This window comes from Dermacentor andersoni, chromosome 8 (assembly GCF_023375885.2).
Source record: "Dermacentor andersoni chromosome 8, qqDerAnde1_hic_scaffold, whole genome shotgun sequence".
Classification (NCBI taxonomy): domain Eukaryota; kingdom Metazoa; phylum Arthropoda; class Arachnida; order Ixodida; family Ixodidae; genus Dermacentor; species Dermacentor andersoni.
The window spans coordinates 122,859,128-122,884,351 of NC_092821.1; the positions used below are offsets into that span (position 1 = coordinate 122,859,128).

Here is a 25,224-nt window from a genome sequence, read left to right on the forward strand (position 1 = left end):
TAGTTGAAATTGATCTGGACTCCCCCACTACAGCATGCTTCATAATCACATGGTGGTCTAAGTGTGTAAAACCCCAGGATTTAACGCGTTTTGCTCGTTCCCCTCGTTCTCGGGGTTGGTGGCCGCACTTTCTCCACTGATAGGACGAGGAAAGGGCAGCCACAGAGGTGGATGGACAGAAAGTGGGTCATCGAGGGAGAGGCGCAACTGTCTTTTGACAGTGTTAGTTGTTAGTTAGTTGTAGGTGTTAGTTGCTAGACCTACCAGGGAGGCACTGGCATCAATGGCCAGAGTTTGGTGAACTTTGCGGGTCGCCGACTCACCAAGAGCTGTTGCAATCAGTGTGACAGAAAAGGAACAGTAGTTGGAAAAGTTGCCGAATGCTCGATGTCAGCGGGAGCCTGCCATGACATATTTTGAGGAAATAAAAAAATAAAAGTGCAGAATTTTTTTAGACCTACATATTTTGCGCCACTTTTTTTTCTACGAAACGTGATACCGGGAATGCCTGTCGCATTTTTTTACTGGTCTTGACGAAAAAACAAATGGCAGATGTCATTGCATTCATTTAGTTGTCAGAATTACAAGAAACGGTGCATACTATACCCACGTCCGAAAATTTCAGAAATGTCACGACGAGTTATCTGTCATCGGCAGTTAAAGGGTTTAAAGACAATTCAGCAGATTTGGAAAGTTATTCCATATATTCTGTGGTTTCTGCATATTCCCGCCCCCCTAAAAGCAACCGGCTTGGCTTCCCTTTTGTAACAACATTCTTCATTTTTGCACTTACACAGTTTGTGCAATGAATGTCGAGACCGCTGACTAATTATCTCCATATTTAAGTTGGTGCAACTTGCACTCAGTCTCCTGTCCTTACTGCCTCGCTCCACTCTTTGTTATTGTTCTACATTAGTCTTTGAGACGTGTCATTTTGTTTTTGCAGCTATAGCTGTTACGGGCTCACTGCCGTAGTTGTTTTTATGTCACAGAGGCCACTTAAGTTCATCATTAAAATCTCTGAGTGCTTTGCCAGAATTTCTTTTAATGAGTAAAGAAAAAAAATCGCAGTGTCCCACTAGGATTTGCACTGTGTACCCACAAATTGCCAGTCGAAGGTTCTACCTCTCAGCCACTCTGCCGATGCTGCAGCAAAAAAATAATTCACCTGGACATTACTGTGTCGTCTCTTGAGTGTTAATTAAATTGATTGGCTGACAACACTTGGGCAGTTTATCTATGAACCAACACCGTGGTGAAAGAAAGTAAACGAAGCCAGTGGCCAGAAGCGATGGCCAGGGTAGGAAATAGGAGGAAGAAATAGTTGTGTCTGTCCGCTTCTTCTCTAACGGGAGTTCCACCTACACAAACGAAAACTCGGCCCCAGACCACTGACTAACTTTTCCCCTCTCCTTCTCAAAATGAGATTGCTCGCGTGCATCTGTTAAATATTTACTCCGATAGAGCACAAAATCGTGGTAGGCTAGTAACACATAATACAGTTAAGCTTCGGTATAACAAAGTAGGTAAAATCGCCAATTTGCTTCGTTATCTCAAAATTCCGTTGTATTGAAATTTTACCTTTTATTCAAATGAGTATGGTCACTGATCGATTTTTCTTGCAGAGAAAGGGCTGCAGAATTTTGCTAATTATTGGGCAACTGAAAAAAGAAAATTTGAATAAGAAAACAATTTATTTTGATGAATTTGGGAGTCAGCAACGAATGATACGGTTTCATGCCACATTAACGATATCTCTTTACATAGACGGTAGGAATTAAGCAAAGCCAGCCACACTTTCGCGTGCACTCCGCCCCCACGGCTGATAGCGTCGTCGGCACTGGGACGCCTCTCGCTCCAGTGGGTCACCGAAATTCGAGATTATGCAACCCTCAATACTAAACGCGCAGGAAGACAGCTTACATGATGCCACGCTGTCTCAGCATGCCCGCTCTTTGCACACACGGCAGATTACCTCTATAGTAGGGTGCGCAGCTGCGTGTGCGCTCAGCCGCGCTTGCAGCCATGTGCAGCCACGGCCAAGACGCGCGTCAACTCACCCCCGCCCCTCGCGCGCGCTTGATCGCATTAACGCAAGCTCGCTCCCCTCCCCCTCTTTCCCTTTGCTTGCACGGGGAGGCAGCACTCGTGCGTGAAGCCACCATCTTTCTTTCTCACCCTTGCATGCTTTCACTCACACCTAAAGCACAAAGTGCGTGGGGCGCTATAGGATCTTATCGCACTTGGACAGTATACGGAATGTGATGCAGCTTCACTTCAGCAGTCGCTCTTGTTGTGCCGCGCATGATTTGAGAGGTGCGTTTGTAATTCAATCATTTGACCATCTGCATTCGCGGAAGTTTCCATTTATTGTCTCATCATTCCTTTGCTGCAGGAGTGAAATTTCGATATATTGAAATTGCATACAAACACACTTTGTTTTATTGAGGTTCTAATTACATGGTGTTCTATGGACAAGAGGTTATGAAAAGTTAAATATTTCGTTATATGGAGAAGTTTGTTACATTGAAATTCGTTATATGAATGCTTAACTGTGTAGTGCAAGCTATCATGTTACTGCTCCACATTTTGAGCGAAACTGCAACTTTCTTTAAAGTCTTCTCTCTTTCCATCTTCCTATGTTTCTGTCCTTTTCTTACCGAAAAAGCTTGGAAGGTGTTGCGATCCTTCTCGTAGCAGTTGGCAGCTTGCTCCTGTCTTTCTTTTCCTTTCCGTTTATTCTTCGTATGTTTTTTTTTTTTTTTTTTTTTAAATCCAACCTGGGACACCAGCAACACAGTGGGACACTATTCTTGAAAGCCAGCAATGCTGACCTTGCAGCGCTTGTCCTGTGTACATCTGTTATGTTGTCATCATTTTCCAGCATTGATTACAAGTGTGCGTTCACTCCTACTATCCCAACGTTCTATGTTACCGCAGCTTCATTAATGCTTCCTTTGTGTGCGTGTGTTTGTATCCTCTCCAGCCTTGTACCTGATGGCGAGCCAACGTTGAACCTGGAAGGCCTGAGCCTCGAGGACAACGAGGTGAGACTGCATGGTCATGATAGTGGTGTTGGTGAGCTTTCATGCCAATAAAAAGTTCAAACTGAATCAAGCTTTTAATGGCGTGCATTGCACCAGATACTGGTGGATGGGGGGAAGGAGTGCTAAGAACGTCTACGAGAAAATTTAGATACATACTAATATTTCGTCTAGCAATCCAGATCTTATACTCTACTAATCCGTTGATCTGGATTCAGAAGAAATAAGTAAAATAATAGTGCAGGAAATGCTAAGGACAAAGTATAGGTATTCATTTAGTGATTCAGATGATTTCCTAGTCTAGTCATCTGTGCACAAGGCTAACCAATTCTTTTATTCACTTCGTTTTATCGGATAACTTGTGTCGGCTTACTGTCTGGCTTCATCATAGCAATGTGATACTCCTTTGAAATAAAACATGGCCAACCAAACTCTGCGTACGTCAGATTTGATAATTTGTTATAGTACTGCCCACGTTCACTGTTTCGAGATTTCACAGCACTACGCTTATCAATGTGGTGCACAGGAGGCTCCATTCTGCATCCAACCAGAGACATGGTGCCCACACCTGGAAGGCCTGCCCCCTCTGCCACCGGCAGGCCTGTGCGACCCCCGCAGCCCTTGCATGACGTGCGGAGTGCGCCGCGAGGTCTGGACCTGCCTCCACTGCTTCAAGGTGAGTTTGACCGACGCCTTTGGCCCACAAAGCATGCGTTTCATCCTTTTTTGAAGTTTGGGAGGTTTCACCGGAAGCCCGTGTTGTAAGGACGAAATGGGGCACTACCAATACCTGTGCCACGCAGGCATAAAAAAAAAAAAAACACACCACTGCCTTTGGCATCAAAGTCACCGGAAGCGCTGCTAACAGTTTTGTTCTTTCACTCTTGGACGATGAGCCGAGTGCATCAAGAAACTCGGTGTCTTCTTCGCTCAAAAAGCTGAACACGCCATCTTCAAAATCGCTCATTTAATCGCTGAAGTTGTCTTTTCTTTTCGGCGACAAAGCCAACAAAAATTCGAGGTGCCTGTGGCACCATTTTTAAAGACCCTTGTTGCCAAGACATTTTACCTTCTCCACTAGAATAAACTCGCTCCTGCCTGCACTGCTCCATGGAATGAGTGCTATTATCTACTAGAAGCTCGACAAAGCACTGACACAAAATCAGCCCGTCCGTGGTATTGAAAGAAAATTGAAAGTACTGTCGACAAGCTTGACGACAAGCACTGTCGTCATTGGCCATTGCACCAGAAACCTATAGGCGAACTGAGCTCGTCTACGGCACAGAAGGGGTTAAACTCGGGTCAATCGGTCGGCTTTCTGTATCAGGACTTCCAGATATTTTTGGCATTTTTGTTACATATATGCGATGATCATGCTAGGTATCATGTCCTGCTGCATTGTATTCCAGCATGTGCACTTTGGGATAATTATTTTTACCGTGGAAGAAGTAGCCCTCACTCCTGTGTATTCAACCCAAGGAGTTCCCAAATTTTTCTTCCGTCAGGCAACTTCCTCATTTGTCAAAGAAAGCGCGCTTCTTTCAGGCTGAGCTTGCAATATAGGACACAGATGCATAGCACCTTAGGAGTGGTTGCACTACGTTTGTTGTTCAGATCACAAAATTCGAGGGTGTCTATAAAGTGGTACTGACAGGAAAAATCTTGTGTCCTTCTTTTTTTGCTTCTCTTTCATGTGGCCTTCAGCTCCTTAATTACAATACAGAGCCCCGATACCACGAGCTCGCTACAAATAATTACAGCAAATTTTCTGCGACCAGCTCATAATGTGTGCCAAGCACAGCACATATAGTCTTATTTTTTTGCCCAAAGCCATGCTGCACTCCTCACACATTCTCAATGTGTCACATAAAAGGTGCTGTAATTAATTATTTGTGGCACCATAATTAAGGCTTTGTGCCTTAATTATGGAGTCAACAGGTACCTATAAAAGCAAAGAAAGAAACAAAATAAACATGCAGGATACAATATTTTCTTCTCGATACTCAGTCTTTTGGAAGGGTAAAAAGTTATCTTGAACCTTCCACAAGGAGGTCCCTTTAGCCTAAGTGTAGTTCAAGAGATTTAGCTTAAGGTATACAGACACAAGAAAAATGACGGGATGTAAGCTGCGGACTTTCTTGAGTCTGTCTGTCTCTTACGATACGTTTTTTTCTTGGAACTGTGGACTGACTGGCCTAATAGGGCACTGCTAAATTCAGGTGTGGCTTTAGGACATGAATATCATAAGCTAATAACAATGTGACAGAGGGGTCACAGGAACTGCAAAAGAGCTGCAACGTGGTGCTATTTGGTATTGCATCTTGTAGTGGGAAAACAGCGTGAGAAACAAGGACTGACTGAGGCGGGTGCACCACATGAGCGTTGTGTTGGAGATGAAGTGATCAGCAGTGTGCAAACAAGGGAAGCCTCAGTGTGGAACCGCTGTTTCAGGACAGGAACATGTCATCTTCGTCTTTATTAAAGCAAAAAAAAAGCGATGACACGAGAAAATGCTAGAACAGAGGTGCGAATGTGCGTCATCACCTTTCGTGCAGGTGTTCTGTAGCCGCTACGTGAATGGCCACATGGTGACTCACCACGACGAAACGCAGCACCCTCTGGTGCTGAGCTACTCGGACCTGTCTGTCTGGTGCTACGGCTGCAACTTCTACATTACGAATCCGGTACGTGTTCCCACACATGCCCGACGCCGCGATGGCCGAGGCGTGAGGTCACCTGCTTCAGTTGTGGGAGATACGGGGTTCTCCTCCGTACTCTTGGGACAAAGGAACGACAACACAGTAGTGCAAACAGTCACAAGGGCATTTATTGCACCTTTCATACATCATTGCCTGCTAGCCGAGTGCTATCCCCAAAACATGCTGATGGGCGCGCGACAAATCTAGAAGTCCGACTTACCGCGACCGCATTACGAGCGAATATATTCGCCCCATGCTGGATCCCAACGCCTGGTCGTTCGCGTGTACAGTCACGCGAATGGTGGCACGTTCGAAGGCGGCCACGCGAGACGGTCTCGCAGAAGCATGGTCGGCGCACGCGCGGGCGGCACGTCCGCTCCCGCTCGCTTCCCGAACCCAAAGAGAGCAAGCGCCTTCCTTTCGGCGCCCAAGTAACCTCGCCTGTCGGCGCCGTTAGCAGCGCAACACTAGCGCCATCTCTCGCACTGCACTTCAACCACTCCGACCGCCGCGGGCGCCAGGCCACGCGACGGGCGAAGCCGCCCTGCAGGAGACGAGCTATGCAGGAAAACTAGATCTCAGGGGAGGCGTGAGAGTCACGCATCCCCACACAGTCGATCACCGGATTTTCTCGCCTACCAGATTTTTTGTGCTGCTCACACCGTAAATTCGAGAAGATTGAGAACCAGAGTGGAGGTTCGAGTTGTTTGCAGATGTAGCCTTCGGGTCTGACTTCGCGGCAGTAAGGAATGCATTGCCACGAAATTGGACATGAAAGCAAGCTTTGCAAATAGCTCACATTAATGCAGGGCACACAAAACATGATTGTCTCTTGAGCTCTCCTCTGTGCTAGCAATGTTACCAGGTTACTTGTACAAAGATTTGAAGACTGTTACATGCAGTTATTTGTGCAACCGAAACATGCAATGTTTTATGGTAGTTTGAAGTGCAATTGGGTTGTGTACACAGAAATACAGTGAATATTTGCTGTTGCGCCATGACTCCACTGAACTGCGCGTGAATCTCACACATGTGCAGACCTGTCAACAGTGTGAATGCCTATGTTGTTTTGAGGTGTCTAGCCTGAAACCAGCAATATGGGTGTCAGGTCTTGCTAGTGAAATGTATCAATGGACAAATCGGGAATTTTAAATTACTTATGATAGGCAAGTCCCACATCTCCCAATTAGTTTTCTGCCATTGCTTCTAATAATGATTCAAGTGCGGACTATGCAGCCGTATCTAAACTGACTTTGTTTCGGGATAGGCGAAATTTTTCAGTTTTTCTCGTGGGGTAACTTTGTGGTGTGTTTGCATTACACGTGTGGGAAATGAGGGACGTGACTGGTTTTCACTGTCCTGTTGTTTGCAGGTCCTACAGGCCGCCAAAGAAGATGCCTACCTGAAGAAGTTCGGCACTATTGAATTTGTTGCGTGATTGCAGAGATTGTTGTGTGCAGTAAATATTTCTACTACTAAGTGAGACCTTGTGCTCCAATTGTTCATGAAAGGAGAACCTCTTAAAAATATGTGTAATGTGCCAGCATATCATGTACTCCTGCCTTGCAAAAAACACACGAGTACGGTGCATTGGGTGCACATTTTTAAGAACCCCGGGTGGTCAAAACGAATTTGGAGTCCTCCACTACAACATGCCTCATAATCATATTGTCATTATGGCCCAGAATTTAATTTTTTTAATTTATGGAAATGAAAAATGAAATGCCCTTGATTTTGACGTGCAACCCGATTTTCATACTTGAAAAAAATTACAAATGCAATGCTTTTCATTGTTCACTCACCAGTTTTTCACTGTGGGAGTGATTTGTTCTAACTTGGATGAAGAAATTTTATTGCATCCGATCTACAGTGAACTGGGCATCACACATCTGTCACTGTCGGAGGAGTCTTATCACCATCAACAAGCCAGAGCATCTCCTCTATGGTGCCGTCTATAGCGTTTGATTATGTCATACGTCTACAACCAAGGGAAGGGAAATGCAGTCGAGGACAGCAGGAAATTCGGTGGGGTGACGAAATTGGGAAATTTGCAGGCACAAGTTGAAATCAGTGAGCACAAGACAGGTGGGTAATTGGAGATCAGCGGGAGAGGCCTTCGTCCTGCAGTGGACATAAACATAGGCTGATGATGCTGATGATATTTGAGATACCGCATTTCTTAAATGCCTTGCAGACCATGGGAGCCTGACGGAACTTATGGAGCAGGCACAAAGCTTTCACAGCTACAGTGATGTGTGGATTGGATTACAGAAATTTCTAATGCCAACGACGATAGCTTGTCACCATTGTAGTTTTGGTTTCGAACTCGGACCTAACACTCATGCCTTTTTTCTTACTTTGAACTGTGCGTTGCATTAAACTTGCCAAGGGATGTAATTGTGAGTGGCAGTACTAGTATGCCTTTTACACTTATTAGTTTTTAGGCTTTGATATACCATTCTGTTTTTAGCCTGGACAAATTTAAAATATTCAATGGAGCATGTAGCACAGCTTGGCCTGTTCAGGCCAAGCTGTTCAGGCTACATCCACCTGGGGAAGTAGATGTTACTTGTGTGAGAAATGTCATTGTCCAGGTGGCTAATTAAAGATTCACTAATTGTATTTTGTAGCACACTTCAAAACCAGATATCTCGAAAGGGGTGCTAGTGTACTATATTTACTAAGCAAGCGTGACTTCACTACTACTCTGCTTCAATTTTGCAATTGCAACATGCGTACTAAAGTGAAAAATCCCCCCCCCCCTTCAAAAAAAGTGCACGACAATCAAGTAACCATGGCTATGGTTGCTTACTCTAGAATGGAGAAAGTTGGGGCACAGGGGGGAGGGGGGGGGAAGGCAACTGGTGACGACTGACGCTGTTGGTGGCTGAAGCCACCAGTCTTTACGTACACAAATTCTGTTGTCCTACCATGTCGCAGTATACAATAAGAAAGGTGCAGTAGTTGCCTGGCTAACACAGCTGCCGATACAAATGCATAGATGTACTGGAAATGGTTTGGGCCTGCAACAGAACTAGAACCATGACAAAAAGCGAAAACTCTTTTGTGTTTATGGCAATGCAACAGAAGACAAAAGAGAAGAATGCGGAGCCAAGCCGTCAGGCATTATAGAAATGAAATCTGGTTTATTTGTTGTTCTCCAACAACCTTTATACACTCAAAAGGCCGGGACTGGTCCCGCTAAATTCGGGATGGTTGGCAACCCTAACTGTGTGACTGTTGTAGTTGCGGCTGACCAGCTTTACACCAAAGGTGGGAACAAACACCACAGCAGCAGCAGTGGTTTTACAAACTTGACATTTTGTTTGCCTTATGTTTTTCATTTCGCTGTGAGGTTTGTGCCGCCATTTACTTCGTGGCGTGGCCTGTTGGCAGTAGTGTGCCTGCTTGGCCCCTGTTTTTGTGATCCACAGGTAATAAATAAGGCATGCATTTAACAATAATGGAGGTACAAGGGACTTTCTTTTTTTAAATCCATACAAGGTGTTTCTGCTTCTGTCAAGTAATCTTTTTTAGGCATATTTGACTGAGAAAGTGGCAGTGACTCTTGAGAGAGTGCTGGGGTGGTATTCTCAAGCGATCACTTTCAGGGATACAATCACCTTTGCGAGATTTTGCGTGACTTGGCACTGGACGTGTCGGCTTGTACGGCGGACAGCATTCCTGGCACTTTGCCACACTCGCTATCTTTGTGTGGTGCCAGGAACGCCGTCGGCTGTATATGCATTCGGTGCTGAGTCGTGTGAAATCGTGCGAAAGTGATCGTATCCCCGAAAGCGGTAGCTCGAGAATACCACCTCTGCCATTGATTGCCATGTCAACAAGAGGCGTAAAAGAATAATAATAATAAAAAAGAAGTAAGAAAAATGCAAAAACACAATAACATTCTGCTCGGGCAGTTTGTGGTTAATTGGTTGCTCATAATCTTGTAATGCTGCATAATTTGTGGCACAGCCGTCATTCCCGGAGGGTGTCGTGCCGCCACAGCGCTAGGTGCTTGTCGTAGAAGGAACATGACGCCAGAGTGTCCTCGCTTGCCCAGTCGATGCCATACACCATGGACTGGTGGCCACCATAGGCGCACACAATCTTCAGGGCATCTGCGTGGTCATAATCGTTCGGGACTGAAACTCTGCAAGTGGACTTGGAAACCAGCTTAAGAGCAAACATTAACTAGTCATCACTGATACTACCTTTAAGATTTATGGTACATAAACAAATCAATCAAAGTTTAGAGACGCAATGTCGGAGCATCAGCTGTTGTCTAAATGTCATATTTTACCATTGAAGGGACAAATACACAGTAAGGAACAAAGCAAAGACACAGGCAGTCATCATTTATGCCTCTGTCATTACGTTCTTTATTGTGTATTCATCTTTCCTGCAGAAATTACGTCCGTTGTCAAATACCTGCTAAGCCAATGACAAGACCTTTTGGAAGATTATTTGTCATGTCACAGGTGACACTCTAATGTATTGCCTTGAAAATGTATGTTGGGGATGCGCCTTTAAAACGCCTGTTATTGCACACTGAGTCATCACTGAGCCACCACAGTGTCTCTGACATTACGTAATGATTACCTCCTGGCAGATGCTGCCTCGATGGCAAGTACAGGCACCACTTACTCCGTGTCTGTATCCTTTTAAAGGAGATGCAAACTTACAGAACAGGTTGTTTGCCGTTTTTCGAGCCAAGCTGAGACCTGCTGTTTTCATTGCATTTTGTGAGAGAACAGTGTCAATGAAGTGTGATGCTAACTACAAGGTGGCTACCTGGGCTAGTTGGTGATCCATATTGACAGTAAATGGCGTGAGAAAAATAATAATAAATAACCATGGGGACAAAAAGCAACCAGACTGGATAAAGGCCAACTTCCAACTAACAAATTTATTGACAGGAATGCGAATATATACACATGTGCGGGACAATCTACATCGAACCTATTTGCAACGAGAAAGAAAAAAGAGAAAAAGCCAACAAAAAGCGAAAGAGTGAAAGCTTAGACAATCGCAGACGCCAGCAGCGCTAGGTGGAGGTGTGCACAGCGGGCGTCTGATTGTCTAAACTGCTGTGTTTTGGTTTTTGTTGGCTCTTGTTCATTTTCTTTCTCGTTGCAAGTTGTCTTCATGTAAATATTTCCGAGCATGAGTATATATTCGCATTACTGTCAATAAATTTCGTCAGTTGGAAGTCTGTGCTTGTCCTGTCTGGTTGCTTTTCGATACTGTGTTGTTGTTTTTTCGTACTATTTACTATTCGTGTGTTTACTATTTACTATTCGTACTATTTACTATTCGTGTGTTTTTCGTACTATGTACTATTTACTATTTACTACCCAGCACCTAGCTGTAGCCTGAATTAGGCTAGCTGACCATAGGCACTGCCCTAGGCAAGCGCAAGAGAGTTTTAAAACTGCACCTATGACTCACATGGATCACACAGCTTTAACCAATCAAGTAGTTTAAAAGGGGAAAAACAACATTTGAACTGAGGAAATGATAGGACAGTTAGTCATCATCAGTCTATTGCCCTGTGTGCTAGACGAAGGCCTTGTAGCAAAAACATTGGCATCAGACAGACACCAAGGCCTCTGACTGAGTCTTCATCTTGCAGCTATTGAGTGAGCCAGCACCTATGGCCACTGTTCATGCTTGGCACACCTTCCCTTTTGTTATTTGCAACAGGCCTCTCCCAGCGACATCCAAAATGACCTTGAATTTTGCATCAACCAACTCCATCCTATGGCTGCGAATTTCCTAATCTCATCACGTCATCTTATTCTCTGCAGTTTTTGAAACTAGCACTGTCACATGCACCTTCCCTTTCCCTGACGTCCATTCTGTTTTACTCTAATAGACCGCTGGTCACCAATCTGTCCTATGTGTTGCATGGCTTGCCCAAATACCTGTCCACACACGCACGTGGGCGTACACACACGCACACACACACACACTGCACTGTACTTGGTCTCCTCTCAAGTTTCATTTGTTGTCCTCCAAGTTTTGGACTAGCAGGTTAGCAGCAATTACATACTTATCTCTTCAATTATATCTGTAGGCTATGGTGTTGGGCTGCTGAACACGAGGTCGCGGGATCGAATCCCGGCCACGGCGGCCGCATTTCGATGGGGGCGAAATGCGAAAACACCCGTGTGCTTAGATTTAGGTGCACGTTAAAGAACCCCAGGTGGTCAAAATTTCCGGAGTCCTCCACTACGGCGTGCCTCATAATCAGAAAGTGGTTTTGGCACGTAAAACCCCAAATATTATTATTATAATTATATCTGTACGCTGCTGGTCATAGCTTGGTAGTGCCTGCCATATGATCCACCCAGTTCACTCGCTCAATGGCCCAGTCCTAATCGCAAGATGTAGTTCAAACTGCGGTGGGAGTCCTACCTGCAGAGCTGTAGGCAAGCACGCACGCCCCTCCATGCATTGCAGCAACTGCCAGCAACTGCTGCTGATACGCGAGGCCCGTTCTCCAGCGAAGTCGCCAGACACCGCCTCCTGCTTGGCACTCGGCCAAAGGCTTGGAGAAGCTTCGTGTGTCCCACAGCAGCACTTGCTCGTCATAGCTGCACGTGACGTGGCCACCCATTTGGTTATGCCAATGCTCAATATTGTCATGGTGGCATTTTTATTACGTAAATAACTCCCAATACGCACGGCCGACATTGTGTAAATCAAAAGAGAATCGCTGGAGTAGTAAAGAGAAAAATAGGTTGGGCTGTATCAGTACATTAAGCCTCCACAATACCAAGAACTGCCACTTTTACCATGATGAGAAGCTTGATGAAGCCAGGAAAGATGCAGAAACGAAAGACTGGTGGAAACAACCCCTAGCAGTTTCTGCCATGAAATCATGGATTTTGATGGTGTCTATTCAAGCCTAGCTAATCCTTGATAAATGAAGGTGAACTATATTGTGCAGTCAAACCACAATATAAGCATGGATATAACGAATTATTGGGTATAACGAAGTAAAAAATTGCCTGGTTATTAGTGTAACAGATACATGCTTATAACGAATATAGGACATAATGAATCCATTTTTGTGTTGGATGCGACTTCGTTATAAGGAGGTTCGACTATATTGTAAAGGAATTGAAGACTGAACACCAAGTTTTGACAATGTTAACTGCCTCGCAATGGCCCAAATTCAAGAAAATACTTTGAAATTCATCGTGTCACACTGACATGCTAGTTCTGAAGTTCTGGCGTGAAATTCAAGAAATAGGAGTCTGGCCTTCATTTTCTCTTCTCATAATCAACCTCTTGCCTGTGGAAGAAAATAATTTGTAGGTCTAAATTGATTTACTGTTCCTCTAAGACGTCCACTGCGGCAGCACTTTTTGAAGTCTCAATTCCTGCGTGCCATGACCCGCCGGTGGGTCACTTGTCACGGTCCTCAGGTGTGTCTTGCTTGACCCACCGGTGATTCGCCAGAGAGCTGTGCTTCTTTGAAACTTTCTCGAGCTGGAGAGATATGGAGCCACGATGCATTGGATCAGAAGTAACAATAATTTTTCCTCTCCGTTGATTTCCAGCAAACCCGCCGTGGTTGCTCAGTGGCTATGGTGTTGGGCTGCTGAGCACGAGGTCGCGGGATCGAATCCCGGCCACGGCGGCCGCATTTCGATGGGGGCGAAATGCGAAAACACCCGTGTACTTAGATTTAGGTGCACGTTAAAGATCCCCAGGTGGTCGAAATTTCCGGAGTCCTCCACTACGGCGTGCCTCATAATCAGAAAGTGGTTTTGGCACGTTAAACCCCATAATTATTATTATTATTTCCAGCAAAGATGTTGCTTGCGCACTACAGGAAAGCATTGTACAGCTACACAGCGGGAATAAGTGCCGTGGCCCACACTGCAGCAAAAGGTTGAAGGGGTACGGACATTATATTTCTGACTTTGTCATTTTAAATGAAGGTGTCAAAGCCTCTAAACCTTAGCAAAATATATAGGAAAGTGTCCGAGCGGTCCAAATAATTGACTATAATAATTGTTTCTAGAACAATTTTTGGTTTCAGTATCCAGGAGGTGAATGCATCATGGCGTCATGACACACTGGCTTGCTTCGCTCCTGTGATTGATTCGGCTGCCACACACAAGCACAGCTAGAACAAATGCACCCAACGCCCTTGGTTATGTTTGAAGGAGCAATGCTGCCCTACCTAGCCTTATCGCAACGAGAAGCCGACAAATTTCTGCCATTTGTCATGATGTCATAATGCCGATGGTGCCAGGTCCAATATTTGGAGGCCAGCTCTAGCACCAGATCAAAACATCTCAAAGGTGTTTCTGAACCTTCATACCTGCGTGAAATGCACGATAGAGTTTCAAAAATTTTGAAGATCAGCGCTCCATTAAGGCCTCTTATTGTGGGGATGCCAGACCCATTTAGCCTGAATGCTGGTAGGCATCTGCACAACGCTCACGCAAGCAGTAGAACGGAGAATGCTTTCTCTGCTGAGGGAAGCGCGCTGCCCTAGCACATTGCGAGCGACTTCTTGGTCGTTTTGCAACCAAACTGCTTGTGTCCTGGCAAGGCGTGCTTATCAAAAATATTAAATGTATGCTTCTCTTCAGTGCCTCAGTGCGTGAAATCTGAGGGGAGCATAAGGAGACACTCTGCTAAAGCTTTCCCGCGACTTGCACCTGCGCGAAGGCTTCACAGACATGCTCAGATTTGGTGGGAGAAGCTTACCTGCCCGACGCCAGCACGTGACCCTGGTTGGGATGTGGCGCGATGGCTGTCACTCCCATGGTGTGCCTGCAACCAGGTTGAGCCTCAATGTTACCGTATTTCGCATGTTTAGGCTCTCCCTGCACCGGTGTCTTAAGTGGAGAGAGGAGGTTTGTAGTTGCCACAGAGATTTGTACAAAATTTACTAGAGGGAACTAGTAAATTTACTAATATCTAGAGCAAACAAAGCTGTGGGCGTGTTATGCGGCACAACAGCGTCATGTGCACAGCAAAACCTGTTTTGTTTTGTTGTCCATTAGATTTGTTATCATTTAGCTAAGCAATCGACGATCTGCACCAATGTGTAAAACATATGACGATGTGATTACAGAAGTCAAGGTAACGTATGAGTCGGTGACAAGCTATCGATGAAATTAATTGTGCATTCGTGAACAGCCACGGACTAGCGACAGATGACAGACTGGCTGCCTGACACACTACAATAACTTGCACACTACTGCACAAGGCTTCTTTCAGCTACCTGCGCAACGTGCGGACAGCCTGCGCAGGACTTCGCTCATCCCAGCAGCAGAATCGGCAGTCGTCACCTCCTGCATCGCAATGAAAGCAAAAAAAAAAAAAAGGCTCACTGTTACAAGAAGGATAACTTCGGAGCTCCCTCTCCTATGTAAGTACATGTGAACAGAGAAACCATTTTTCTCTGAAACCACTGCACCACTTTTGATGAGGTTTACTGCATTTGAAAGAAAAAGTTAAAATCTAGTGACTGTAGCTAGTACATCTTTTTATTTAGGCCATCAATTGTTGTACAAACATTTTTGAAGAATTGCTCAAGGACTCAAGCACCAATTTTTCAACTCTAACTCGGCGATAAATAATATCACAATTCTGTAAACTGCACCTAATAAAGGATCTAGAGCAGACAAAATTGATGCAACATATACTGTTCCGAAATATACCTGTAATCTGTGAGTAGGACTTTTGCAGAGCACTTGTAAATAACTTTTTCACATACGTTGTGAACACACATCAAATTTGTTCACTTCAAATGCCATAAAGAGAGGTAGTTTACAGAACTGTGCTATCTTTTTTCTGTGGATTATGGATTTGTAAACGTTGTGTTTGTTTTTTTAACTTGCCAAATTTAGGTAATTTTTGATAAAAATTCGGGGCCCTATATCAAAATTCTGGTTCCTACGTACGGTCGGGTTCGGCTTTCTCTTAAGTGCAATGAATTTCATTCTAATCGATTCAGCATTTGTGTGATGAAATCATTTCGGCGTTTGATGTGTATCCGAATAGAGGAACCTGAAGTTGGCCCTGACCTAAGCTTCCTCTTAAGCCTACAACATGGGCCAAGTAATTGCAGAGTCTGCCAACGTCTCGAGAGGACTGTGTAACATGTGTACCAGTGTAGAAGACTTGCGGCTGTGCGGCATCCCAGGCAACGCTCCAAGCTTCAAAGTTGTGGCACTGGATCTCCGCCATGGACTCCAAGGAAGCCGAGCCACAGCTCAGTATCGAGACGGACCCGTTGGAGCAGCTTGCAGCCAATTTGTCTCCCCTGCGTTGGACGACGCCAACTTAGAAGGGCTGTTGCCATCGCTGCAACCAGCACAAAGTCTATGCTCTCTGTGGTTTGGCTGCCAGCTGAATAATGCAGGGTACGGAGTTGTTAAGGTGTTCTGCCACTGCAAGGCAGACAGATTGGAAGCAAATGAAATTGGGAGCCACAAACACAAAGACAGGAGTCTTTGTTCTGTACAATTACAATCGCCAGCATCAGCTTACAGACTTTGGTATTGCAATATCTGACAGTTGATACTTTGTTTGTCTATTGCTAAGAGTGTGCATTATCTCTAAACTCTCCCTCTTTCTTTTAGATACAATATGAAATATGAATTAGGCGACATTGTTTGAATCCTTTCGGGTTGTGCAACCTATTGCTTTCTGTTTCAAACGAAGTAAACTTGCGCATAAGAGGTCCAGTCACACAAGCCAACATTCGGTTTGTGGTGGGATGAGCATTATTATCGCTTTTCTTTTCGCAAACGCATAATGATTACAAAGTAAATCGTTGGCTGGCTCCTTGAAAGTATTCCTGAAAGTATCTATCAAAAGTGCAGCTTGTGGCTACTGTGGCATGTTTCTAAGCACAGATGTCTGTCGTTGTTCAACTTGTTCCTTCAGAATAGTAGGGCTAGCCAAGATTTCCAGCGGACTACTTGCCTCCAGTGTTTTTCCAATTGCACCAGTTCTGAAACTTCCACTTCAAACTCCTAGCACCCTCCGGGCATATTCTGCAGGGATAACTGGTGTTCCGAGCCTATACAGTAACAGTAAACTGACTTGACGTGCCACCAGTGGGTGATAAAACAAAACTCTACTTCTATGTGCCATTGCTAATTACCTGCTAAAATGCACTTGAAATGGCAGATCTGGCTTAAAAAGAAAAGTAGCTGATTGGAAATGCTGTTTACATTGTTGTTCTTGCTATGTGTCCATAGACCTGCTTCATTTTCTTCTTTGTATGGTGCCCGAGAAATGTGTGCTTTATAAGGTCCATATTCCAATTTGCCTGCTCTTCATAAAGTCACTTGTCTCATCCAATGCAGAAGCTATGCATTTCGCTATCTATTTTTCCAGTGCAATAGGGCGTTGTATGCAGTCGCCATTCGTTTGGCCTGGGGCTGTATTCTGAAACGATCACTTTCGGCAACACTATTGCCTTGGCCACGCTTGTGCCATCGACATGTGCTGATTGGCTCTTTTAGAAAAACCAGATGAGCTGATTGGCTGATTGAGCACTATGTCATCCGATTTTGCCCAACCAGCCAATCGGCATGCACCTGACGATGATACTATCACCGAGGCAATATTGGGAGTGGGTCGTTTCAGAATACGTCCCCTGGTGCAGTCATAGTGCAGACTGAGTTCGTGCCACTCCTCATGGGAAAGGTAGAGTGCAGAGTTTATGTCAAGTGATGGGCCAACTCGGTGCAAGTGCAGAACTGGCACCAAACTGCAGTGAAATAGTTCACAAAGTTCTGGACGAGTCGGATGGTCCTGTGGGTATTTTCATTGTCCATAGGTGAGGCAACAATAAACATACCCCCACTCTTTTTCGCTAATCACTCTGCTTGGATTATGTATGAAATGTGAAGCCCATGGGGACTTCTGAAACTGGTGACTGAAGGGCTCTCTCTGGTTGCCTCGTGAGTGCGTGAGCGGGAAAGGACTGACCCCGGTGCCCAAGCCACAGCCAACGCCAGGCAGTTTGCGGCCTGACAAGAAGCCTCTGGTTCCAGCTGTTCCTTCCGCAGCTGGCATAGCCGCACTGAGCCATCGGAGAAGGCGCCTGCCAGTATGTTGTCCTTCCACTTGACATCGAGCGCTCCCGGCAGAGAGCCAGAATGGCACAACAGCTGCACGTCTGCTCCCCCATGCCACTGAAAGGTAGTCAAGGCACCGTGGCGCTCGCCTGCCTCCTGTAAAACAAACGACGCAAGCTATTTGTAGCTGGAACCAGTGGGATGGAATATCTATCTTTGCAAAAGGTCTATCGACCAGAAAAAAAGACACGAGGACAGACTTGTGACGTCATGTTGACTAGCATTCCAACGTTTGCCAAGACACACAATATAGCAGAACTTGCGATAGTGGAAAGACATTTCGGCAGTGGCTCCGCGTGTCGTGCCCATAATTCCGCTTCTAACGTGGCAGCCCTGATCAGGCTTTCTGCCAATAAATGTTTTGGAATGTGCAACTAACTAGCTCTGACACAGATGGGCAGACCCTTGCCTAAAATGTTGCCACTCGCGTCATGCCATTTGCTCAACTGTCGAAGGCGGATTAGCATATGACGAAGAAAATGAGCATGCAAACCACTTCCATTATGTACGTCACACCATCCTCTGAAAACTGCTCGGGTAAAGTGGCAACTGGTACTGGACAGAGTGGAGTGAAGGGGTACGTGATTATCTAGAATGTCTCGTTACTGAAAACCATTAATGGGTCACTGTAGGCATGCAATCAAAATAGGAACATTTTCCTCTACTTCTTTTTCCCTTGGCGACTTCAATGTTTGTACTAAACGTCCATTTCATTCTCTTCTGTCGCACATCTTTTATGTGCTCCCTTATCAGGTATTAACCAATCTGCAACGCAGTACACCTGTAAATTGGGCCTTGCTGGCACAATTTTTCATGTGAATCCGATCCATAGGAAACAGTCAAAGCCTGCCGTGAAAACATAATGGAAGTGTGTAGCTGAGAATACGCAGGAAAAAAAACAAACAGCAAAATTGGGATTGTAGCACCAGAAATTGTAGAACACAGACACAGAAAGAAACGAACACACATGGACGTAGATGCAGCTACGTCCACATCTCTTTGTTCTTTTCGGTGTCAGTGTTCTACAATTTTTGCTGCTACAATCCTCAAAGAATGAACCAACTAGCTCAGTTCAACACCCCTTTTGTCAAAATGAAATAGCCATAAATTGTCAGGTTTAACGACTCGAAACTGCACTGCGAGTTATAAAGGTGGAAGGCTTCGGATTAAGTTTGAGTTTCTGGGTGCGCTTAAATCTAGGTACGGAAGCGTTTTCGCATTTCGCCTCCATGGAATTCGAACCCGCGATCTAGATCTCGAGCAGCAGCAGCCACTGAGCCATGGACCGCGGCATATTCTTGCTGCATCATTGGCTGCATACGTACATGCCGTGAGCCAATCAAAGAAAGGCTACTGCAGTGTGAAAATTACTCGTGATTTGCCCGCGCCATCCAATCGCATGGCGTCCTTGTTCGGTCGGGCGGCCAATCACAAAGCACTTCTGCGCGCGACATTTTAAATTTGACTCCCGGTAAGGTGACGGTTTTCTGGCTGTGATTTACGGATATCCGTCCAAAACACCCACCAGAAAAAGTGCACTGTGAGGCGTGTGTGACTTACTTCATTCAACTTGTACATCCCAACGACGAACAATTCGGGTCTAACTGGGCAGAACTCGACGCAGTCAGCCGGCAGACCGAGGTCCGTGGACCACAGCTTAGCCGGTTTCACCATGACCGCAGAGACGGCAGTTTGAGATGTTTACGATGATTGCGAAAATCGGAAGCGTCCACTGTAAACAACTTCAAACGACCACATAAACGCGCAGGTGGAAACCAAACAAGGGGGAAAAACCACGTGCACCATGTGTATCCATGTGGTCCGTGCAGCTGTCTTGGTGATACGAAAGCTGTCTACTGATTGGTCAAACTAAAAAGACCTACCGCACAATAAAATGTTGTGCTTTTTACTGCTTGTTGCGTCATCTGTGAGTGAAGGAGTAAACTAAAATATCGAAGCTTCACATTGCTTAAACATTTTTTATATATACATTCTTATGAGTAGGTAACGCTTATGTCTGGAAACTCCAAAAATAAAACACAGGGAACTGGCTCTGCTAAAAGTAAAATTTCACTACTAGTGCGATTTAAAGACTACATTGCCATCGTCTGCTCGCTCCGCATAGTTTTCCATACTTTTGAGAAACTCTATGGCATCGAGGACCAATGTAATGGAGAATCTATGAACTCTACATGCGTTGAACAGACTAGTGCAATCGAGTTGTTGGGTGTTAGAAAGCACAAACACAAACTAATACCCGCACATTTTACCTTCGCCCGTGTAAAACGGCGCTTTTGAGAATATTGCCAAACGACTGTGAGTCATCAGGTCTACTTGTAGTGTCGCGTGCCTACATATAATTTTATTTTCGCTTTCATGTTCAGCGAAATCATTTGCATGCCCTTCGAAAATGTCGGCGCGCCATGGAGTTTTCATTCCTCCATGCGGCGCGCGCACGCGCTTTTCTGCGTAGTTTTCCTTATTCTGGTTAAGTGTACGAATGTTTGTATGCGTGCACTATACTGCGTATGCGCAAACAACCTTCTGATTAATCCAAGTAGCCTGCAAACTCTACAGCTCTACACTCTCGAGTTACGAATTCTCGTTCGGCTTCGATTGAGGGCACGCGAGAAGACTCATTAGCGGGAGGAGCGCGCGCGCGTCTTCGGCGTCTGGCCACCGTGGCGGCCGCCTGCCGTGCTGCTGTCATGGCGGCCGTGCGATCGGGGTGGAGTACTGTCGCTGGTGAAATCGTCGCGAGACGCGATTGCTGTCGGGCGGGGATGCAGCGGGGCCGCCGCGGCTATGGCGGCCACTAAACAAGCACTGCCATGGGCTCGGCGATGGGCAAGGGCGCCGCCTCGCTGCTGGACAGCCTGCCGCCCAACCAGTCGCTTCACGTCGTGATGCTGGGCCTCGACTCCGCGGGCAAGACCACCGCTCTGTACAGGCTGAAGTTCGACCAGTATCTCAACACGGTGCCCACGATCGGCTTCAACTGCGAGAAGATCAAGGGGACTTCGGGACGCGCCAAGGGCACCAGCTTCCTCATCTGGGACGTGGGAGGTCAGGACAAACTGCGCCCGCTCTGGCGCTCCTACACCCGCTGTACCGACGGCGTCGTGTTCGTGCTCGACTCGGTCGACGAGGAGCGCATGGAAGAAGCACGCCTCGAGCTGCAGCGCGTGGCGCGCGAGAACCCGGGCGTGCCTCTCCTAGTGCTAGCCAACAAGCAGGACCTGCCCGGTGCCAAGGAGCCGCGCGTCATCGAGCGATTGCTCGGCCTGCACGAACTGTCAGCCAGTCACCTGTGGCACGTACAGCCGGCCTGCGCCATCATCGGCGAAGGACTGGACGACGGCCTCGAGCGACTCTACGACATGATCGTGCGTCGACGGCGCCTTGCCAAGCAGGCAAAGCGCAAGCCGCGGTCCTAAAAAAAAAATTGAGCCCTGTGGACTCGCCGAGGTTGAATGTGCGTGTGTGTGTGTGTCTATTTTACAGCCTCCGCTGCTGCTGCCCTCCAGTGACGCTGTGTACTGTTGTGTGCATGCCGCAGCGGTGCGGCCTCGCTTGATCCGTCGTTAATATTTACCTCGCAGGGTGGCGCCACCCGACCAGAGTGCGCATAGCGACGGCAGGCTTGCCCGACAAAGAAAAAAAGAACAAGAAAGACGCCGCGTCCCGTCACCGTGCTCTAGTTTTTTTGTCTTCGTGATGGTGTGCGCGCGTTCCAAAAGTGTTCCTGTTTCTTCTATTGTTTTTGTTCTCCCCTCCCGACCCCGTGGTAGTAGTCATGTTCATCGTTTCCCGGGGCGGGCGACGAGCTTTTACCGCTGCCGGTCGGCGATCGCTGCTCGAATTCGACGCGTGTGTATGTGTTGTACGCACAATTAACGCCACGCCGCCGCAATAAAGAAAAACGAAAAAGAAACCTCGGTGGCCCATTGATTTCTCACTCTCTTCCGCACCGAGCTCTCAGAAATGTCTTGGGATCACGTGCTGTGCCAGCCTGTGGTCGGTCGTTATGGTGATAGGGGGGGACAACAAAACTCCGTAACCCCCCCTCCTCCGTGACGGCTGCATGTCTCTGTCCATTCCACGCTGCCTGCGGCGCATACCGTGTTGTGTGGTGCCTATCAACAGGTTCGGACGCGAGGCGCGGGCTTCGGCTCTGCTTGCATCGCCGGTGAGGATGCGCAGCGGTTGATTGCGACACATACTCTCGCTAATCGCGTGCACCCAACTGCAGCGCGCTTTTACTTGCTCGACCGCGCTTGCACGTGCCTTCTGCCTCTACAGATTGCGGTAGTTGTGTGCGCACTTCGAAGCAAACGTGCGTTTAGTGCAACCGAATGTGAGTGGCCGTAGGCGGATGCTTGCCTAGCTGACATGGCACAGCGCGCGCATATATGTGTATGGGGAGGGGGGGGGGGCGTTTAGAAACAAATTTATACGGATGTCACACGGCGCACGTTCGATCGCGATCGAACCCGATCCGGATCGGGCTCGATTGCGATCGGCAGCCGTTGTGTGACACCGACATTATATACTTGTGCGACCCATTGTGCGCTATACAGTCAAGCGCCTCTATACGACGAAATTACCTGTATAACGAATGATTTCGCAAGCCCCAAGTACTTCGTTATATAGGAGTTCGCCTGTAATGTGCATTGACTTCAGCCCTTTTCAACGTTAATTCGGAAGACATTACGCAATATATCCATCCCGAATGGAAAATCGGATGCACGCAGAACTGTATATATGTATACGTATGCAGCATATATCGACGTGCCAACCTACCACGCGACGTTGCACCACGCAAAGCGGTTTTAGCCACAAGGGACATCGTGAGGTATCGGTTACTTTCCTCAGATACATGGATAATGTTGCCTTCGCAAGCAGGCAATTTAAGGGACGACTATAAACCTGAGCTATGTGTGAGGAGAATATACGGCCAGCTTTTAGGCCAAACAAACTAAAAAAGAAAAAAGCTTATGTGCCGTGCCTCCTGCATGTAAGTTGAATCCCGGTCGCAGAGCGAGGTAATGTATACCGGCGCGCTTTTTCGAATAAAAGTAACAATTACAAGCGGCTTGTCATCAAGTCCTTCTGGTCTGTATCCACCTTGCGGCAGCCGGATTTCTTTTACGTACGCACTTCAGCTCTGAAGTCTACTTAATTCATGGCGTGCATCAGGTGCAGGTGACTTGCGCGGCCCTTCGCTCATATCCACGCAGCTACCACGTGGAACACGACGTCTGCACCACTTTTGCATCGGGGACGCGAAAGCACGTATCCTTACCGAAATCTCTTGCACCGTTAAAATCCATGTGTTGCCACGTAGTTGCAGGTGCTTTTGAGTAATGCTCACACGGGCGCAGGCTCGGTAGTCTAGACGGCGTCATCCGAATGGCTACTGTAGCTCTCGTTCGATAGCTCTAGCTTCGGGGGTGGGGGGTATTCTGTAAGTGTTCACCTAGTGGACATGTACATTTCGTCTGCTGCTGAAGTTATGATTGGCTAGACTGGGGTACGCGTCAGGAGGCAGGCGCTCCCGGCCAAGCAGAAGTTTAGCAGTAGACAAAATGGGCATGTCCACTTGCAGAATGCCCTCGCTCCCCTCTTCCCCCGGTCGGTTCACTGCCGCTCGCTTTCATCGTCCGAGCTTTCAGCGTCCGTGAAAGAGACGGAACGCCGTCACAGCGGTTCATGAAACGAAGTACAGAGCCTAACTGAGGGAGGTGACCAAGAATGAGAACGTAGGTGACGTAGAATTGGTGTGGGCGTAGCAAAACGCGATTGAGAAATCGTTGCATGATCAAACTATCGATTGTGAATGGGATATGAAGCCATCGGATACAGAACCATGGATGTTGCCATGTGGCCGCCATCTGACTGTAGCCAGGGGGTGACACACCGGTCACCTGACCCGAACCCTCGCCCCGTTCCCTGAATTTCCTGTGTTAGCATGCGGCCTGTCCAGAACACCCTCGGCCCCCTCGCCGTCTCCGGTCAAGTGCGTCCTGTCCACCGCCCCCCCCCCCCCCCCCCCCGAAAAATATTTCGCGCTACGCCACTGGCTTTTTCCGTCTATTTGCACGTGGTTGTAGGGGAACTGATGCTCCTCCAAGGAACTTGCGTTTGAGCGAGTTAATCTGGCTTGCTAAAGAGTACCTAAAGGAAAGAGGACATACGAGCGCCTCTACCGTTTACTGTGGGTCAGATCAAAAGCGCATTCTTCGGAAATTACTTTTCTTTTATCAGTACATGCACTTACACGCTCAAGAAAGAAAGAAAAAAGAACTCGGTGCCCTTCCACTCTGTGAAGAAGGATATGACCAGCGAAGCTGTGTATGTGGGCCCCTTAGTGGCGAACTGCACATCCGCCGCGGGTCGGCCCGACATTGCACTATCTTCGGGATCGGCTCCCGCACGGTTTTCGTCTGTCCCAATACAGTGGGTCTACGGGGTAGCATCAAGGAGGGCAATCCCGTCGAAGTAAATTGACAACAGAGGTGTGTGTGGGTGGGGTGGGGGGGGGTTGGACTCGCATGCGCACTCAGATTTGGTTTCTAAAGGTGAACGTTCCAAGTCATGGCCATGTGTCAGATGAAGCGTCGAAACCTGAAGCTACACTAAGTAGCAAAGGTGCAGCGAAAATTTTGCAGAAAGCTAGAACAGTTTCACACGGCCGCTTCTGCGGGGCTAAAAAAGAACCACTGAAAGATATGAGTGCCCGAACAGACCATATAGGACAGAGGCGCATCGTAATCACGAAGCGATGGTCAGCTCAAGTGACTATATGCAGACTTTAATCTTCGCTGGATAAAGCCAAGCATACCTGTCTTTAATTCAGGACAATTAAATAGGGGCGTTAGTTGACATTAAGAGGGGAAAAAATATGGAGCTGGGCAGGCCATGTAATGCGTAGGGCAGATAACTGGTGGACCATTAGAGTTACAGAATGGGTTCCAAGGGGAGGGAAGCGCAGTCGTGGACGGCAGAAAATTAGGTTGGGTGATGAAACTGGGAAATTTGTTGGCCGAACCTAGAATCAGCTAACACAAGACAGTGGCAATCGGAGATCACTGCTGATTCGTCAGCAGTGGACACAATTAAAGAATAGGCTGATGATGATGATGGTGAAACTAGGGGCAGAATTTCCTGAACGTATACTCTCTTCGCGGACTATCTTGAGCAAAATTCAGAACAGTACTTTTTTTTTTCGCATTTTGTTTGCAGAACCCTCGCCGTAGCCAAATGGAGCCAGTAACTCCATGCGGGGGAGGAGCGTGACACTATATATATATATAGTGTCTCGGGGGTTTCCCTTACTTGCCCCTCTTTTGGATC

At 46.8% G+C, this 25,224-nt stretch overlaps 3 protein-coding genes across 3 annotated transcripts in view; 2 read left to right on the forward strand and 1 right to left on the reverse strand.

Moving 5' to 3' along the window:
• Window positions 1-7,223, forward strand: part of HDAC6 (histone deacetylase 6) — a 49,652-nt gene extending 42,429 nt beyond the window's left edge. The window contains exons 27-30 of the mRNA XM_050176650.3: window positions 2,987-3,047; window positions 3,571-3,720; window positions 5,600-5,728; window positions 7,116-7,223. Of these exons, the coding sequence (XP_050032607.2) occupies window positions 2,987-3,047; window positions 3,571-3,720; window positions 5,600-5,728; window positions 7,116-7,181 (406 nt within the window). The 3' untranslated portion in view covers window positions 7,182-7,223. The remainder of the gene's footprint in view (window positions 1-2,986; window positions 3,048-3,570; window positions 3,721-5,599; window positions 5,729-7,115) is intronic.
• Window positions 7,224-8,869: 1,646 nt separating this feature from the next.
• On the reverse strand, window positions 8,870-20,401 carry LOC126529036 (uncharacterized). Its single transcript, XM_050176640.3, has 7 exons — window positions 19,429-20,401; window positions 17,720-17,964; window positions 15,886-16,040; window positions 14,997-15,066; window positions 14,477-14,542; window positions 12,164-12,342; window positions 8,870-9,864 (listed from the first exon to the last, which is right to left on the reverse strand). Exons 1-7 carry the CDS (start codon window positions 19,540-19,542, stop codon window positions 9,722-9,724), a joined length of 972 nt encoding a protein of 323 aa, XP_050032597.1. The 5' UTR covers window positions 19,543-20,401; the 3' UTR covers window positions 8,870-9,721.
• Window positions 20,402-20,561: 160 nt separating this feature from the next.
• LOC126529042 (ADP-ribosylation factor-like protein 4C) lies at window positions 20,562-21,802 on the forward strand. The gene has a single exon (XM_050176646.3). It carries the CDS (start codon window positions 20,700-20,702, stop codon window positions 21,303-21,305), a length of 606 nt encoding a protein of 201 aa, XP_050032603.1. The 5' UTR covers window positions 20,562-20,699; the 3' UTR covers window positions 21,306-21,802.
• The last annotated feature ends 3,422 nt before the right edge of the window (window positions 21,803-25,224 follow it).